This window comes from Lepisosteus oculatus, chromosome 1, assembly GCF_040954835.1.
Source record: "Lepisosteus oculatus isolate fLepOcu1 chromosome 1, fLepOcu1.hap2, whole genome shotgun sequence".
Lineage (NCBI taxonomy): Eukaryota > Metazoa > Chordata > Actinopteri > Semionotiformes > Lepisosteidae > Lepisosteus > Lepisosteus oculatus.
The window spans coordinates 32,194,962-32,214,699 of record NC_090696.1 but is presented as its reverse complement, the minus strand read 5'-3'; the positions used below and the strand labels follow the sequence as shown (position 1 = coordinate 32,214,699).

Below are 19,738 nucleotides of genomic sequence, written 5' to 3'. Positions count from 1 at the left end.
TATGAATGATTCCAATACAGCTCAAGGTAAATGAAACCACTTAAGACTACAAATAGCACATAATGGCAGCAGTATGCCACATTTCAAACTTGTATAGTTTAGTAAGGGAAAGGCAAGCAAACAAAATATGAAGACTGAAGTCTGAGCTACAGAGGCTAAATCACATTTCTTTTCTTAAACTTTACGCTGGATGTCGCTTTTAATATTCAGCTGGAGGAGATAATTGGCTAAGTACAAGCTAAGTGTGACACTGAAATGGAAATGCAGCAAAGGAGTAATTTTCTATGTCCTCAGAACCCCATTGTGCATTTTTTTCCCCAGAAGTCCTTAATCACATGCAAACCATCACTGACTACCACTTAGGAAAGCAATATAAAGGTATAATTCAGGTGTTGCCTGGAGTGCATTTGACTTTTTGAGTTTTTTTATTTCAGCTAATGCAAGCTATAAGTCCTTTCCATCCAGTTTGAAATAGCGTAATCTTCATAATAAGCCTTACTTATTGTCACTTGTGTTGGAAGAAGAAAAGTTTTAGAAACAATACCTGCCAGTCATTTCAGGAAGACATTTAGCTGAAAATGTCATTTCTCTTAACCTAAAATGTCCCATAACACCATAATGAAACTGAATCACAATTCTGTACAAGCAAAATAAATTCAATTGTAAAATATCAGAATCGACATTATTCACTGGTATGAGTAACTGAGCTTCATGTACTAAAGTTTAATATATTTTAGATTAAATTTAACATTATCTGGAAACAATTTTGAACATAGGATATAAAAAATTGGTTCAACACAAACAACTACTCAACTGTTTATTACAGTGGAAACATGACAGAACACAAAATACATCTTACCACAACAACCAGAAAGTACTACATTTTGGATTTGAAGAAACGTTTTGACAAACATTAGCAAAGTCTGTTTGCCAATCGTTCCTGGAAAGTGCCACTGACCTTTGACCCATGGGAGGACTTGCTCTTCTTCATGTCTGAGAACGTCAGTGTCAGTGAGCTGCTGGGAAGGGCAGGAAGCTTGAGGTGTTGCCCAAAGAGGGACGTAGAACCCTCCTGCATGACCATAACCTGACCAAGACAAAACATCCAGACAACATAGTTAAAAGAAATTCAGAAAAGGCGGAAATACTTTAAATAACATGTATTAAAAGGACAGGTGTGTGTGAAAATATGGATGGTTAAGTTTTGTGAAATTGAAATGTAGTTTCTCTTTTAGTTTTAAAGTGTTTAATTCTAAAGAAGGCTCGGAACAATCCATTCAAAGTTTTAAGATAATGAAGTTTAATATTACCCCAATTCAAAACTAAGTTGTGGCTACTTTTCTTGATTTACAAATACCACATGCAAAAATACAAACTTTAAGAAATTACAAGTAACTTGAAAATTACAGTTATTTCAATTAAATTCAGAGTCTTGCCAAGTTCTCAACTAGAAGACTAAAATGCATTTTATGTGTTCAATAAGGCTAACAATTCAAAATGAATAAGTATTGCTGATAAAAAAGGCTTAATAGCTGGTTCCCACATTGTTAATCTCTTTCAAAATAGTTTCTAACGATATTATCCTATCTAAGGGTCTGATACAATCTTAAATTTCTTTGGTGAATGTCCAACGGATATCTCCAATGTTGCAGGAAAAAAAAAACAGGTCTTTACTTATGTTATGTACTTCTTTTATGCCTAAAAACCTGGTATGCCAGGTTTCATGCATAAAACATGATATTTTGATTATAGAAAGATAATGAGTTTACCTTTCTAGCAGAAACCAAGGCACTGTACAGAAACAATAATTCAGACAGAACAATTCTAGCAAACGAGCAAATAGAGACATGGATGATTTAAGAAGTAACTGGTGGTTATGCTTTATCAAGACTAGTCACAAGGCAGAAACTACTGTAGATGTGTTTTCTGACATTAGCATCCCTAAGCCCTATGTATTAGTAAACTAAAGCTCCACTTAAATGGCTACTTTTGGCAAACACAAAACAAATCTTGAATTAAAAAAAAATTACAACAGGACTCGTTACAATAACTAATACACAGAAGTCTTTTTGAAGTCCAACTTACTTTACGGCTGGTACACTTAACAAAATGATACATACAGTACACATTTTGTTTTAAATATTTTATTTAAAACTTGAATACTAAACCTAAAGACTTCTAAGGGTAATTTACAGCAAATGTAATCAAACACTAAAGACAAGAGACTGAAATTGATTGCCTAAGTACTCAGACTTACAAACTCTATCTCTTCTAGCTTTGCACACTAGCTTGGTCCAATGTTTGCCCATGTTTTAGCAGATTTTAAACTTTTTGTGCATATTCCTAGCAGGATTCAAGTAGGAACTTTGACTGGGACACTTTCTTATTCTTAAGACACTACAGTATAGCTTTGGTCTTGTGCTTTGGGTCACTGTCCTGATGAAAAGCAATTGGCCAGTTTTACCTTTAACAAATGGAAATGGGCTTTTTTTTTTCCTAGTACTGGTCTAACGCACCTTTCCAGTCACTACTGAGGAGAAGCGTCCCTATAGCATGATGCTGCCATCAGTGGTGATTGGGAGATGTGTTGTATTGGATCTACACTAAATGGCTTGCTTGTCCTTCAGAGCAAAATGTTTTAATTTGGTCTCATCTGGCCACACATCTTATGCAACATTTTTGCAAGACCACTTAAATGCATTTTTGCAAACCACAAACTGCATGCAGGATACAAAGTGGGTTTTCCATTCTGCAACACAGGCAAGCTTTGGGAAGTGGCCATTGCTGACTGATGTCCATTTTCCCCCACCCATTGAACTCTGCAGCTCTAAGCTGTCACTGGCTTCACAAGGACACTCCTCCCCAGTTCCTCCTTGCTACTTAGTTTGGAGGAATGTGTTGATCTCAGTAGTGTCTGGGGGGTATGATGCTTTATGCTTACATGGTTGAGTTTTTGCATACTGTACGACAACTGCACAGAGACAAATGAGAACTTCTATATTTGTACACAGAGGGCACATAACCAATTACAATTAAATTAATTATGGAGACCGTTCAGGTCATTTTTGCATTTTAATTTCTGTTGATCAAAGCAATACCAATCCAATCATACCTTTTCTATTTTTTCCCCATATCATCAATTTACTTTTTTTTTTGCTTTGAATGTGTGGAATGGGATGCAATAATAATAATTAATAATTCCTTACACTTATATAGCGCTTTTCTGGACACTCCACTCAAAGCTCTTTACAGGTAATGGGGACTCCCCTCCACCACCACCAATGTGCAGCCCCACCTGGATGATGCACCGCCAGCCATAGTGCACACAGTACGCTCACCACACACCAGCTGTCAGTGGGGAGGAGAACAGGGTGATGAAGCCAATTAATATATGGGGAGTATTAGGAGGCCATGATTGGTAAAGGCCAATGGGAAATTTGGCTCGGACACCAGGATTTAACACCACTACTCTTTTCGAGAAATGCCCTAGGATTTTAAATGACCACAGAGAGTTAGGACCTTGGCCTTATGTCTCATCCAAAGCATGCATTAGGACCGCCACAGACAGCAGGGTGAGCACCTCCTGCTGGCCCCAGCTTCAGTGAGCTGCCAGTTGTGAGTAGCAGGGCGATTTGGCTGCTGTTGTGTATAACGAATATCAATTGCCTTGACTGCAATTTTTAAGCAATAAAATGTGGAGTGTGAATGCTTTTACAGAGCACTGTATATTAGAGCTTGTAAAATGATATCCAGAACAGGCTGATAAACTGAACATTAATATGATGGCCAGGAAAATTCAATTTAATTTTTGAAGACAATATCACTTCTACATTTTCCACAAACAGGCTGGTAAAACATAAACCCATTTAGATAACATCACCTGAATAATCATCACATTAAAGGCATTTTCTATGCAGCTTTCAAAAGGATTTGTGATCAATCACACACTTTAAAAAGCAGGCCTGATGTTAAATATAAAGAAAAAAATGCATATTCAATATACAGATGTCACAAAGAAGCTATTAAGACATATCGGACAATCTACTGAATGAAAAATGACACTATAGTATTTAAATAAACAGTATTAACATGTTACCTCACATGAAGATAAACCCATTTCTGAGATCAGATTTTGTCAACCTTGAAGACAGTTGCAGCAGACTTTTGTGATGCAGTTCAACAGCTCATTGCCTTCTTGATTTACTTTCATATTAGGAATCCACCATTACTTAAATGATTTGACTGAATAAATGAGTAGCAATGAACTGGCAAATACATTCTTGATATGTGGATGGCATGACTGTGGAAGTGTTCTACACTTGGAGACAAAACTGCATGCTAATGCTAGTTTCATGAACTGTAAATTGTTTCTGCCTACAGAAACATAGTATTTAAAAGTACTGGTTAAAGAATGCTTACCCTTCCACAAAGCACATGAACCTAGCCCTGCAATGCCAGTTAAGAAAAGTCATTGCTGAGGCCTCTGTTGTGGCTCTGCTGGAAGGGAAGTTCGTCTGACAGGGGTCACATCACAGGCCGAACAGCACTGGGACAAGTTGTGTATTGGAGGCACAACTGGCTGAGCACCACCAAGGGCAGGATGGGATCAGCTGGTTCTCTGCAAAACGGCAATTCCTGCGGCCTCACAGTTGCAGGTATGAGTATCGTCAGTCTTCTAATCGGCTGTGAGCCGAAACATGAAATCAATTGGCTATTCCAAATTGGGCCAAGCATAACACAGTTAGTTGGCAAAATTGTTTTTAAAAACAAATGCACTGCTAGAGTATGACCAACTCCGTCAACCCCTTGAATGACTAAATACAATGTGATTTTACAGTAGACAATTATTTGAGAAGAGAAATTGTTTTGACAGCACTTAATCATTTTGTGATTTCAAAACACTGAATAATAATTGACCTAATTTTGAATTCAGGATAGTATTTTTTTATGTTTACTCTCACAGATTGATCTATTTTATAGCAAAGATTCACCATCAACATGAAATTTGTTCTTTTAACATTGAAAGCATTGACTTCACGCTATTTCAGTTTATTTGATAGGGATTTTGTAAAAGACTGTTCTACATGTCAGATCAAACTTGACATTTTATCTTTGGAATGTTTCTCTGTTTATAAAGGGTTGAGTGAAATGTAACATTCAGTAAGCACAGGTTTCACTTTTTTACTGAAGGACTGAACAGTAAAGCTGAAACTCTAGAAGTATTAGTAGTCAATTTGGTAGGAACTTTATCCTCAACTATTTCACACAGCTCCATATCAAACAGGCTGCCAGTTATCTTTTGTTTTCACAAAATAAGTAAAGGTGGCTTAATGGAAAGATAAATGTTATCACATGAAGTGATGAAATCCTACATTTCTAATCCAGCTTCCAATTAACCTAAACTCAAGTATTAAAACCACCTCATACCAAAAGAAGGTTATGACATATGTTAAAAAAAGCTCAAATAAACCTGTGTGAAATTAATGTAGGGCACAGATGCTAAATGCCAATTCTTTAATGCATCTAAGTGTCACAGGTGTTTTCAAATAAAAAGGACTTATGCTTCCACACCCTTTTCAACAGGATTTGCAGGATCAAAAAATAAAACATGACTACTTTGCCCTTAAAAACTTGTCTGGATGGGTTAATGTTATTCATCCGTGCACTTTTTGCATGTACAGCAGTTCTGGAATGAATCACAAAATAATTTGGCAGGAACTCCATCTCAAATGTAGACAATTCCTCCTTATAATTTTAATGCTCCTTCCAGATACTAGAATGTTTTAATTGTCTTCTATTCCTATTATAACAAAACTCTTAAGTACAAAACCAAACCAGTTTACTTAGTATTTCCAGATTATTTTTCCACTATTAATTTGCACTATTTCCAAATGTACTTTTGTTTCTGAAGGTACTAGTCATCTTTTTAAAACCTGCATGGTATTCAATTAAGGTGCCAGATTGACAAGCTGAATCAATATTAAACCAACAAATATTCCATGATGGGTACTAGATTTTATTCTCCCTTCAGCCTTTTTTATATCATAAAGGTTAAATGCAGTGTTGTATTAAAACTTTGCCTAATCTGAAGGTGCATAAGTCCACTGGATATGATTCTCTTGCTTTGTATAAAAGCAGCTACCCAATGAATAAAAATAAGACTAAGGATTACAGCTTCTGGACAGACCAGAGAAATAGTGTAGGACTACAGCTTTATTGTTGCCTGTTTCATTTCTAGTTTGTCCCACTTAGGGGACTAGAAAGAGAATAGTAGTAGCCTCCTAGTCAAAGACACTACACAACTAGCAAATTAAAATTTTCTAAGCACACTTCTATAAAATAGCTATAGTGGTTTCCAATTAGGGTCTGTTTTATAGGGTCCTCTACATTTCTGAGGGGAAGTAAAAATTAAAACCGCATTACTTCAATACAGTAACAACTTATTCCTCCCTTTGGAATAATATTGCCAAAGATTAATGCAGTATATAAAAGTATTATACTTTTTCAAGCTACAAAAGTTTGTACATTTAGGATTTTTTTTAAATAATCCTTAGTTTAGATAAAACAAAATGTTACTATGATCAAGAATACGTTTTATCTGCTTGTATTATGATTTAAACATTTTAAAATCTAGTAAACACATCTATTAATGTAAAACTTCTTGTTTTGCATGAACATTAATTTTATGTAACTCTTAGTTAACATCATAAAAAATGACATTACATCATCGGAAACCACTTTAAATTGGCATGTATACATATATACACATATATAAAAGGAAAAATCCATTATGTATGTTCCTGGATTTGTTAATTATCTCAGCCTGCACATCTTTAAAAAAAAAATGCATGGTTAGAGTAATCCACCATATTTCAGCTTCAAGGAGCACACTCTCCATTGACTGGACAAAATAAGATGTCATTCACAATCAACACTGCCAGCTTATGGGCACTTAAGTAAAAAGATCTTACTCTTCTGTGGTAAAACAAAGGCTACTCTAATTCTTGACAGCAAATATTGATAATATTCACTAGGGCTCATGAACAGAAAACATCTCAAAAGTAAAACATGTTCATAACTCAGCAGTGTGTAAGTGATGCATAAGAGCAACACATTCTACTGCATAGGGTTGTTCATTGACTGTTTCAATGTTCTGTTGTTTTTGTCAAGAAGTGAAACAGAATATCTCCTATAATTGTTTATATATCTATATATATTATATCTCTCCTATAATTTGTGACTTTCAGAGCTTTCCAGGCCATCAAAACTTCTATTAACCGGTGGAATGTATATATTTTTGCCTAATATCTCATTTTCTCTATAAAACGAACATGTCCACAGCACAACAAATATAGAAAGCAATACTATACATGATTCTGCTTTAATGTATGACGTGTAAATTAATTCGCCCATCCAGCCTATCCAAAAACATTAAATACTAGAACAAATCCATAATCCTTTTTGCCCTAAATGTGTACTTACATTCCGTAACAGAGTTCGCTCCACCAAATACAATCAACATAAGAAGTATCATCAGGGCAAGTGAATCTTTAAAATTTTTGACTAATAGAACTGTAAACTTACTTTAGAGTCTTCTGTACTTCTTTTCTGAGGATCTCTTTGCTGTCAGGGACATAAAAAGAAATGCAATATGTTCAACACAATCATGTAGATGCATATATCCGTAGAAAACCGGAGGAGATTTTTAGAACAGACATTTCTACCCTACTCAAAATAATTACACAAAAACCTACAGTTTAATTTACATTGTTCAATAACTGAGGTCAACAGATGCTACTCAGAAATCACATCAACCTAAGATTAAGAAATACATCTTAAGAATTTAAAAGTTTATAGTAACTCTGTAGTAAAAGTTATGAGATACCCCTGGACAGTTAAATATTTCTCATTGAGACCACGTGCTTTATCATACAACAACCCCCTCTCAGGTTTCAGTGTTCTGCCACTTGAGCTTGATCTACACACCTATCTGTGAAGTCAAATGAGCGCAGAAGTATAACACAAAAAGCCATAAATCCACATTGCACTGAAAACACAAGTTGAACCTCTAATGAAGGTAAAGGTAATTAAAAAGAAACCTATGGAAAGTCAGCATTGCTTGGTAGGCTCTTCTACATTATTCTGAAGTGGCATGGCACTTTTCTAAAAGCCAAAAAATAACTTGCCAGTGATAAATGAGCAGGTTCTCCCTTGCTCACTCTAATCTGTTATGTTATGGTCTTGGCTACTGTGAGCTATAATTACATTAAATCTGCTACTTAACAATGCCAATAATTATGTAAAATTAGCTCAACAAGAACAATGTAGACAGCCAGGAAAATACAGATCCAGCCAATCAAAATGAGAAAGGTACGCTGCGTTAAAACGTCGTGGACATATCGCAATATACTGTACCACAACATACCGCATGTTTTTTTAAATTGGATAACAGTATCCAGAAGTACCTTGTAAAACAGCTAGGTGGAGCTAATAAAGCTTAACGTCTCATGTACAGCATTTGAGCTGTTGCCAGAAAACGCACAGTTTCAAATCCCAGTAATTGCTGAGGGACAATTTAAGTTGTATATTGTTTAGACTTTTAATCATTTTAAACATTAAAAAGTCTGTATATTTTATAAAAGCCAGATTGCTCAGTTCGACAAAAGAAAACCTTCCACCTTATTCATAAATGATTTAATTATGCATCAATATTTTATGCATCAAAGTCTTTAACTAATCAATTTACAGTGGGTTATGGTTTTAACGTGCTTGTTCTAACATTATTAAGCTTTTAATAATTAAAAGTTAATTACACTTTATAAAATTGAAAAAGTTTTGTTTTATCCTTTTCTAAGAATACATACTGTAGTAAGAACACCACTTGCTGTTATTGTGAAAATATAAATGTTGTTGTGATTTAACATCACTTGATAGCATTACTTTCGGTTTTTTCCTTATATAGCCGAAAACATATAGTCCACTATTATAGCTTATTGTAAACATGATGCGTCTCTTTCAGGTTTACATCCGAATTGAGAAAATCTATATTTTGTATAAATCCAAAGTTCAGCAGCCAGTAATCAGCCAACAATTTAACTTGGAATAATAAAAAAAATTAAACTGTACTATACAGTGCACCGCCTGGGATTGAACCCAGTCCGACAGCGTCATTCAACAGGAAACCAGCTGGCTGAGCTAAAGGAGACCTCAGCCCAGGCGCCTGATTTGCTCTGGGAGGTCGTTTCTGGCAAAATTGGCTCCGGAGTGTGTATCTGGATGAATTATTATATGTGATGGTTTTGAGTTTAAGGATTTCTTCATGGAAATCTTTAAGTTAAACAGGGGAGGGGGGAATGGTTATTTTTTTTTACCATGGCCAGTAATCGGAAAACAGCCTACCAACACAATCAGCAAACAATTTTTTTTATTTTTAATAAAAATAAGATACAATGACGTGTCCCTGCCTAACATTGCATGACTTTAAAAGCTGTAAAAAAATGGTTTAGTTAAAAAACCAATCGTGTCTGTATTTATCACTTAGTTTTTAAAATTAAACAACGTAAATTGTTATCTTGGTCTTCTAAGTCCCTTAATTAACTTTAATAAGCTTTTTCAACATTGACATTTATTTTTCATAAAATTGTTAAACAAAGCAGGAGCGTATTGTCCTTCCTAATAGCATCACACATGGAAAGATTAGATTGTAATCGTTTTATTTTAAATAAATTTTAGCAAAATGTCATCTGTACAAAAAAAGTTGTATTTAATGACAATTGATAGTTATATTAATATAGAATCGTGTAACTAAAATATCACAGGTGGACATTTCGGAAACATTGACACGTTTCTTTTGAAAAAACTTTTATTCTTGTAGTGGTCATGGACAAAGCTCTGCACCCAATGGTTCAAAGCGCGATCAGAGTATTACGGTAGGTTTGTTTCATATATAGTGAATACATAAAAATAGTCCACTATTATAGCTAGTTGTTGGCTCTGGCGTGAATTTGTGTATCTGAATAAATTAAGTGATGGTTTTATGAATAAGGATTTCTTCACGAAATTCTTTAAGTTAAAATAAGGAGGGAAGAAGGGTTTTTACAATTGGCACTCCCAAGATTCTGACCGATTTGATTATCCTCATTTAGCTGAAACATACATTAGTTGTATGTATAGGAAGGCACTATTTTATTAACAGACACTCTGACCCAAACCTGTGTCATACAGTGATATAGACGTGGGTAATGTCTTCCCCATTAAACAATGTGCTTATCGTGCTAATTCTGCTAAACTAGGAGCATTGCAGAAGGTGATAAACTGTACATTATTTACTGGAGCACAGCCGAGTTCAAAGAAGGAAGTTTGTGAAGCCCCCATATTTATTGGTACCAAATATTGATGAGACGTCACAGTTCTGCACAGATTACAGAAAAGTGAATGCTGAAACACCACCAGACAACGTATGTACTGTTTAACCATAGTCAAGGACCGATGTGCTGTTCCCTTTTGTAACAGGGTTACTCCCTGGAAATTAGACAAGAAGAGTATTATTGGACAATGTGTGGCTCTGGCAGAATTTATCTGTATACTGAAAGGTTATATAGGAGAAATGTTGTGTATTGCCTCTTTTTACACTTGTAAGAACATTCCAATGACAATATGACATGGAAGATGTTATTAATAACTTTTTAAATCTAAAGCTGTTAACTACTTCACACCTGCATGTCAAGATCACCGGGGCTCTCCTTGACAGCTGACACTCCTCCATACGCTTAAGTGAAAAATTAATAAAAATGCAAATGTAAACGTCATATTTACAATTTGTAGAAAATAAAAATGGTTGTAAAGTTCTAAAGCATGCTCGGTAAAGAACGAGAATTCACGTAGAGAAAAAGATCAGCTAAAGAGGGAAGAAAACGCTGTCAGAGAAAACAATGTTTCAGTTGTAAAGAATACAGAGCCCCCATTCAATTGCATCCTAACCTTTCCCCACACACCCTGTCCCCGCAGCGATTGGAATATACACAAACAAAGCACTGAAAGCTTTACAGTAGATGCTCAGGTGTTTCGCAGACGTTGGGATAGTACGTAATTCTGGCTTTTTTTTTTTATAAGATGTGGAAGAAGTGCAACAAATTATAACATTGCGAATTTTAATATTATTGAATACTAATAGTTTATGCTAACATCTGACTTTATTTAGATGTAAATAGAACATTGAACTAAGCATAACATTCAGATAAAACGATCAAGAACAGACTGTGGTATTTGTATAGATGAAACTTTTCTAAACGTTTAATAAAAAATAGAAGCTGTTGAATGGTCTTTACAGTTAGTGGACCGTGTGCTATTTTTTTCAGCAACCCACTGACCAGCTTAACACATGATTTTATTTCTGTACTGAATGCGTGTTTTGTTAACAAAATTAAAGTGTTTAAAATGTTTAAGAAGTATAAAGAACTTACAGCTTGGTCAAAGATTTTAAGCTGATTGTGCGGAAGAAACACACCCGTTTTTTGTGCATAAGTGTTTTTAACCCATTTATATATATATAAAGTCTTTTCATGTAGATTTAAGGTCCTTCTTTCAGGTAGATGGCATGATTAGCATGAAACAACTCGGGGTTATTGTTATGATTTCTCTATAATTGAATCCCTCAACACGTTCACTTGTGATTATTTTGGAAATATTTTGATGTTCCTTTTAACCACATTGCTGCAAATACTGTTGCAATAGACAACTAAATGCTCAGAATTTTTAATGTTGGGCACTCTGAACTAGTTCAAATTTGATGCAGTACAAATAAATGTATTTTCCACAAGCTATACTGTAGTGGCTTTAAAACTATACAACATCTTGCTGTATGTATGTAGCACACCTTTCTTCAAGTTTTAAAACTACAGTATGAAAAAACGAGTGTAAAAGAAAAACAGGACATTTGATTGCTGGTTGCCTTATGTTAAAGGGCAACAATGACTCAGAGCATGCAACTGAAAATTCATTTCCATCCTCCAGAACTGCCTATTCTACATGACAAACACAGTGGGGTGAAACACCTAGCCTAGCCTTTGTGAGAAGTACCGAGCTGTGTTACATAAAGTAACTGCAATGGAATATACTAATGGGTAAAGGTTAATTCCAAGCAGGAAAGAAAAGACCTAACGTGTCTCCTCTATAACTCCTCAGCTTAAAGGTAATTTATTATTAATATCTTCTGCATCGCATTAAAATTGGAACGTTTTTTACAAATGTAAATCCACCTATTTTCTAACCGCTTTATCCAGAACAGGTAACAGTTCACCAATAATATTTGGTAACATTTTTTACAATTTTGACAGACTTCAGAATGCTTCGCCTGATGCTTAAAAATGTAAGAATGTATACTGTAGTAAGAGCACAGAACATCTTTCCGCCTGTGAAACAGGAAAATATAGAGGGGGTTTCAGAAATTAAACAGAGGTCTGGAACACCCTGTCTCAAAAATGGACATTTAACAAATTGAAGGATGTGAAAATGGTGACATATCACCCCGAACAAAATACAATTTTAAAATACAAGCAGTTTGAAATCATTAGTTAATAAATCACTTAACTTCAAACATGTTGTGATACTTAAAAAAACCCAAAACATTAATATAGTGTCCATAATATTAACTATTTTAGTTTTTCAAAGAAATTTATTTTTTAAAAGAAAACTCAGGCCAGGAGCTGGGCTTGAACCCCCGAACTCCAGCATGCGAATCACACGCCAAAGCCATTACACCAACACACCACTTGACAATTTCTGCTACGGCTGAAAAGGGCAGGTAAAATGTGTCCAAGTAATCACGGGTGAATGAGTCAAATTGATGCAGATGTTTAGAAAGAAAGTGGATATATGAAAATATCATTAATTTATTTAGATATGCGATTCCATATAATATTCCTATTAATCAAATTTGAAAAGAATGCTTTTTTTACTGCGATAACGAGTACAAGTATTCATAGAAAAGGTTAAAACATCATAACCTTTTATGAAGTATATAAACTTAGTCAGAAGTAGCACATAAAAACTTTTCCAGAATAACCACAGTAAATCCACAGGATTTTAATGCACATTTTGAATGGCTGCATCTTTGTATGCTTTACTCACAGGGTGTTCCTTCAGGTGGAAGACTCCCAAACTCTTATGTTAGGCATCAGGGCCTTACACTCACAGGCAGACTGTGTACCAGAATGACAACCAATTCTAGCACATCTGAATGGACTCACCCCTCCTGCCTTCAGCAGCTTTCTCCGGAACTCCTCAGTGGGGTTGTTGAAGGTGAGCTTTTCACAGCGGAGGTGGTTCACCGGGGGGTGACCCTCGAGGTGCAAAAATAAGTCGTAGTCAAAACGGACTTTCTTGGGCTCTTCCTGTTCAAAAGAAGCACAGGAAAATGCATATGTGTACAACAGTGAGGAATATGGCCAAAAAATAAAATAAATAATCCCCCTTCCACACCCAAAGAAAAACAGAATAGAAAATGAACCAGATACAAGTTGATTCCTGGCAAAAAATGAAAACATTGTCCTATTATATATCCTCCAGATATATTTTACTTATGCGGTACTGCAGGTACTGCAGAGATGCACCTCAAGTTTCTTTTTTCTGCTGCAGTTGCTGCCAACTCGTGGCATACAGGTTGCACATCCTACTTCCTGCCAGTTATCCATGGAACGCCTGAATGGCCTGTTGGTCTCTCAAGCTGGAATATTACTTGGCAGAAGAATATTTAACGTCTTTAGAGGTTTCCTGTTGACATCTATAGGTATCCCCTTATATAGTCATGCATCCCCTTTCAAAGTATATCCATTTGTGTTAAAACTCCTGTGTATGGAAAATAACAGGTCCTCAGCTTGAGACTTCCGCTCACCAGAGCCTATTCAGAGCACAGTTAGGTGCTAAACATGGGGCTAGAATAGTCATCTTTCTTTTAAATCTAAAGGTTCTTCTTTGGAAAAAAATGTATTAAATGTTTTTGTATACATATATCCACATCGCTTACACAGTCAGTTGTGGACTCTTGAGAATTGGAGCGCTCCAAGACACTGCACTCAAATAGCTCATTATAACATGGTGCTAAGAGATGTTGTAATATCAGCATTTTTTACTTATAACTGACATGAGGGAGTCATTGGGTTATTTCCTCTAGTATACTCTCCACCAGATAATTTTAATGACTTTTATATAAAAATACCTGACCAGGAACAATAAAATAAGCTCTGTTCTCCACAAGCCTTATAAATCTACTTATCCACGTAAGTGCAGGTGTCCACACACTGTTGGTCACAAATGCTGAAAAAGTGAACATAAGGCCAAAGCAACATTTTGCTTTGAAAAAAAGTTAAAATTAATCCAGAGAACATTCACTTCACTTACTCTCAATGTCAACACCGAAATGATAACCAGGATGCCCTTTTCTTCCACGTTTCAGCCAGCTAATGGATTTTCTTTCAGAGTTTTTTTATGCTAGAACATTTTATCAGTACCATGCACTTTTGAAGATGAAGAAAACCAAGCACTCAACTAGCACTCTAAGAGTCATGCATGTAGTTAAGGCAGTTACCGAAATATACAACCCTTGATTAACAAGAGGATGCAAAGAGGAAAAATACATTCATCATCAGGATGCCACTTAGTCCTGGTAAGGATCACAACAACCCAAAATCTAGCTGGGAAGAACAGGGCACAAAGCAAGACTACAGCCTTGATAGAATGTGAATCTATCAGAGGCCACACACACAGGGACAATTTAAAACCACCTATTAACCCACCTCTCATGTCTTTGGAAGGTGGGAAGAAAAGGGAGCCCTGGCAAAAACCCACACAGGAGGAGAAATGTGCATCTCTAAATAGATGGAGCCACTAGATTGGAATCCAACTCAGGACCAAATGTTGTTCAGCAACTCAAAGAAAAAAACAGCACTTAAAAATGTGATACAGCATAAAATATAAACCCTATTATATTGGGGATTTTAGTGTAGGAGGACAACAGTTTCTTCACTTTTGCAAGTAAAAATAAAAACTTTGCATGCTAAAAACAGCTAATTAATCAATCATCTACACAGCAGTGCTGCAACTTAACAAGCTCCTGTGACAAAGTCGAACACGAATATCATCGTTCACCACCTTACAAAATCAGTCCTGTATCAAGCAAATCAAATGTCCCACATTAGCCACTACTGACAAAGTTGTTCTGGCAGCGGTAGATCTCAAGGATAAAACCAAGAAAAACACTACAGCTGCTAGTGAGAATAACTCATCTGCAGGTAGTCGCGTTTTCTGAAGTCCCAATTAAAGCAGGATGCAAACACCCCATGACTACACCTCAATCTTGCACCTGCCTACCTTCACAATGGCATTAGAACGTTAGAAGGCTGAAACTAATTTGTTCCAATTATGTCTCACTTTTGAGCCCAAATAACTTAGGATCTGCTTCTCCACTTACATTAAAAAGGTTACAAACAAGAGGAGACCATTTAGGCCATCTAGCTCCTTTTGCAGTTAATTGATCCAAGGATCTTATCAGGTCATTTCTTTAAAAAAGCCAGAGTATCGGCTTCAACCACACAGCTGAGTAGCTTCTTCTGGACCCCCACAACCATTTGGGAAGATTGTTCAAAATGTTATTTCAAAAGATGAAAAATAAAATTTGTTGAATAAAAACAGTCAAGTTAATAGAAAGAATCCTTTAACTGAATGACTGGAAGTTGCTGGATTGCCGATTGTTTAACAACAAGCAGGGTTGTGTAAACATGAGTTATTTGTAATGCAGCGACTGACTGAAAAGTTAATTTGGCTTTGCAATTCCATTTGCCTTGGATTAACTGCATTACTATATTCTGGGTTAATTACCATGAGGCAGCAGTGTAAATTAGTACTTACTTGCTGTAGTCTAAGAACTGTTAAGAGTATAATTTCAAATTCCAGATACATGGCTGGACTCAAAATTGCTCCAGGAAAATGTCCAGTTGTATAAATGGGTACACTATAAGCAATTTCTAAATAGAACAGACAAATTAATAACAGCCTGCTAATTGCAGGACTGAACATCTTGATTTACAAATTCTGTATTTTATCACAGAAAAAAAGAGCTCATGCTTTAGAGTAAAACAACTCTTAGGTATGATTCACATTTTTTTAATTTTCACACACGGCATCATAGTATTTTCCCGTTTGTGTGAATGCTGTACTTTGATAATTTTGGTAGACTGGTACATTTGTCATTTCTTTCATCAGTTCAGAAAGTCCAGCTTCTGTAAGAAACTAAAATAAACATGGGTATTCGGCTTTAAAATGTTATTCTAACTAGATATGACTCAGATATGTAAACTGCATAATTTAAGCAGAACAAAGTCAGTTTTAAAAATCTTAAGATTCAAAATGTTTATATTCCAGAATTATCAAAAGCTTATGGTTCCATTACTGCTTTCTCTTAAGTCTGCTTTATCTATCACTTAAGCCTGTTCAAATATTGAATAAAATATATTTTAATTGAGTAAAACGGTGATTTTACTGTTTATAAGCTGTTCATAATTACACTGAGTACTATCAATTCAAAAATATACAAATTTTAAACCATCCAGCTATTTAGTTTGGAGGACGAGCCTGATTTACACAGTATCTGAGTGTCCTCTATTTAATAATGATTTGATTTAATGATTGAGTTTGTTTGCAACAGCAAAAAAATTTAATTATGAAAGAAAAATATGATTTACTTTTCCTTGTGTTGCTTTAAATGTGTGCTGCATGCTGTGTTTATAGCCAGTATAAAAATACTTCAAAGCATTATGAGTGCAAGCGTTAAAGAAAAGGGGTAAACTGTCTGAATAATTTTCCTTGGCACTGTAAATGATGCGTGTAGGAAGGTGTAGAACTGAAATGGTTGCCCATGTGGGTGGAACCATTTGGGAACCATTGGGTTATTTTACTCACTTTAATCATGTAAAAACAACTCCTCACCAGAGCAGTATCAGGCACAGAAACCAGTTTCAATATGGCATGTTAAAAAGTAAAGCCTATTAAATCAGCAGGATTGCTGCAGCAATTGTTCCTAAAACATGATTTGATCATCTCGGTCATAATAATAGAGTGACAGCCAATGCCCAAACTAGCACATCAGGTTGTAGTACGGCAGGAGCACAAATCTGATGATCAATAACGTCTGTCACTGAAACACAAAGGATTTTAAACTTTGATTCCTTAGGTCTTTGTTAAGAAAGCACATGAGCTTTTTTAATTCTCTTTTTCAAGCAAATGTGCTGGTAACCTACTGAGCTCAAGCAGAGATGTGAAGGTGCAGCTTGTAATTGACACCGTCATTTCCTCTTCAGAAAGATACTGGCGCCACTCTTCCACTATCCAACAAGCAATCTAGCTCTGTATTACTCTGAACATGACTGCAAAGAAGCATCATGAAATTGGCCTCATCAGGTGTCGGGCCTTTCAATCATCCACCTCATGGCAAGTCATACTGTATGTGGGCCCAGTTGATTTCTTTGCGACTTCTCAAAGCATTAATAGTCCTCCCAACCACAATAAAAAAAGTCTTGCAACTCAGAAAATTGAGGAGCCTCTATGTAGGGGTCCTAGAATTTGATTAGTCAGAGCTTCTGACCAATGTGATACTGCAGTAGACTAGGAAGTTGTCTGTTTTAAACATCACAAAACAAACACCTCCAGTATATCTCAGATGACAGGAGAGTGCATAACCACATGTGCTTCACTTCCAGCAGGCTTGTTCTACCTTAGTTATTCATTCACTTTCCTTTTATCATATCTACCCAGCTTATTTTAAGAATGCAAACATACACATACAAACACAAGTTGGCAAGGCAGAAATATTGAAATTCATCATAAATACAGTTTTATACCAAAAGAATAAAAATAAAATAACCACATCTTCCAGAAGCTCCTGAAACTAGCAAAATGGAAATTCACCAGCAATTGTTTTCACTGAAATGCTGTTAAGTGGAGTACCTTGTTTTTGAAGTATACTTCAATGGGCAAGATAAAACCGGCGTACCCAGACTCTTCCACTTTATACGGTGGGTCCTTGCACACTGCAACAAAAAAGGGGAAGGAAAGAAAAATGTTGAGTATTGATCTCTAATCTACACTTACCTTCAAAGACAAATGATCAACATTACCACTGATCCCATCTGACTCCATTAGGTGCACACTGCCCAACCTACATTTTGCACCCCTAGGAACATGGATGTAAAAATAAAGATACAATAATTTCACAGTTTATCAAATGTAGTCATCTGCTAAAGAAGTCAGTGTCTGTGGAAATGTTAGGTCTTTTTCAAATAAACAATGATGAAATGAAGAGAGAAAACTTTATTGGATAAGCGGGCAATTTCACCTACAGTTCTCAGCACATTTAAGCATATTCCCAATAAAACCGCTTTTGTAACCAGCTTCAAAATCGTGGAGGTCAAATACTATAGATCTGCAGAGTACAGAGAATTATGTCAGTAACCATGATGATGCAAGAGATTACTGAATGTTGTGATTGCATAAAAAAAACTTTCAGCAATGCTTAAACAACTGAATAATATATCAGAGTAACAGGGTGCTGGTATCACTTATAATACATTGATACTTCAGTAGCAATATGTAGGGCTAACCTTAATAGGAAATACAACAAATAATTAATATATGTGAATATATATAGAAACTTCTTTAGTCTGAATTGGCAGTGTCGACACATATGAGCCATTCATTTGATGTTGACTAAGGAATGTCTCAGTGTCAACAATCTCTAAAAAGGTAGAATAAACTCCAGGGATCTTATCAAAAAGACTGCATTGTTCACAGATGCTCAAAAGAGTATACAGTCTTTATATACAGTATATATAGATAAAATAAATTGTTCCAGAGGCATTCATTTGCATTTTAATAACTTAAGCAGCATTCTGTATCTGTAAATTCTCAAATTCTCTCTAATTTGCTAAATTATTAAGTAATCATACAACAGACAGACTCAAGCTTTGTCTGAACCAGACACTAGAAAAGTACAAGATCACGAGACTTGTAAAAACCAATCCTTAATTCATTTAAGAGCTGGACTTCTGAAAAGGTCAGGGGTCATTCCACATGACCTCAATTCCTCGTTGACCTCAGCACTTTTGATGTCAGTGAAAATTAAAAAAAAATGTTTATCCTTGGGGGAAATGATTAATCTGATTTCAAGTTCCTGAATGACCAACTAGTGAGGAGACGAAGGTGCTCTAATGCGAGACAACCTTATCCTCATCACAGATAAAGAAGGATTATTTTGATATTTTAAAATTGGTAATGAAAATGAGGTCATTTTGACTTGTTGGTATCAATTATCTCAAAAAGCACTTCTCAAAATGGCCTCAATTATCTCAAGGTCAAAATTAGTTTGACCTTGGGGGATCCCACAGTGAGCAGGATTCCCCAAGCAGTACTACACAACTGACAAAGCTTTGGGATTACTCAAGCAGGACCGGGCAAGCAACCTTTGGCATCCCAAGCACCTGTTGACTTGTGGGACATTTCTCACAGATGCCACTGCTTCACCAATTGTTAACAATTCTCACTTTTTTTTTTTTTTTTTACACAAAGCAGTAACTTGTTACATGTCACCTCATTCAGTACACAGTTGAATACACCTACACTGGGTTGGCTTATAAAATACAAACACAGAAGAAAACATAGAAGGGTACAGGAAAATTATTTACAGCCAAGG

General features: G+C 35.7%; 1 protein-coding gene across 2 annotated transcripts in view; it reads right to left on the bottom strand.

Annotated features, from left to right (window-relative positions):
- The window catches only part of mllt3 (MLLT3 super elongation complex subunit), a 103,684-nt gene that overhangs the window by 37,700 nt on the left and 46,246 nt on the right, over positions 1-19,738 (bottom strand). For both annotated transcript variants that reach the window (XM_015345162.2, XM_015345161.2), the window contains exons 3-6: positions 17,998-18,080; positions 13,248-13,391; positions 7,585-7,623; positions 959-1,087 (exon numbers count right to left, since the gene is read on the bottom strand). In XM_015345162.2, coding sequence (XP_015200648.2) covers positions 959-1,087; positions 7,585-7,623; positions 13,248-13,391; positions 17,998-18,080 — 395 coding nt within the window. The remainder of the gene's footprint in view (positions 1-958; positions 1,088-7,584; positions 7,624-13,247; positions 13,392-17,997; positions 18,081-19,738) is intronic.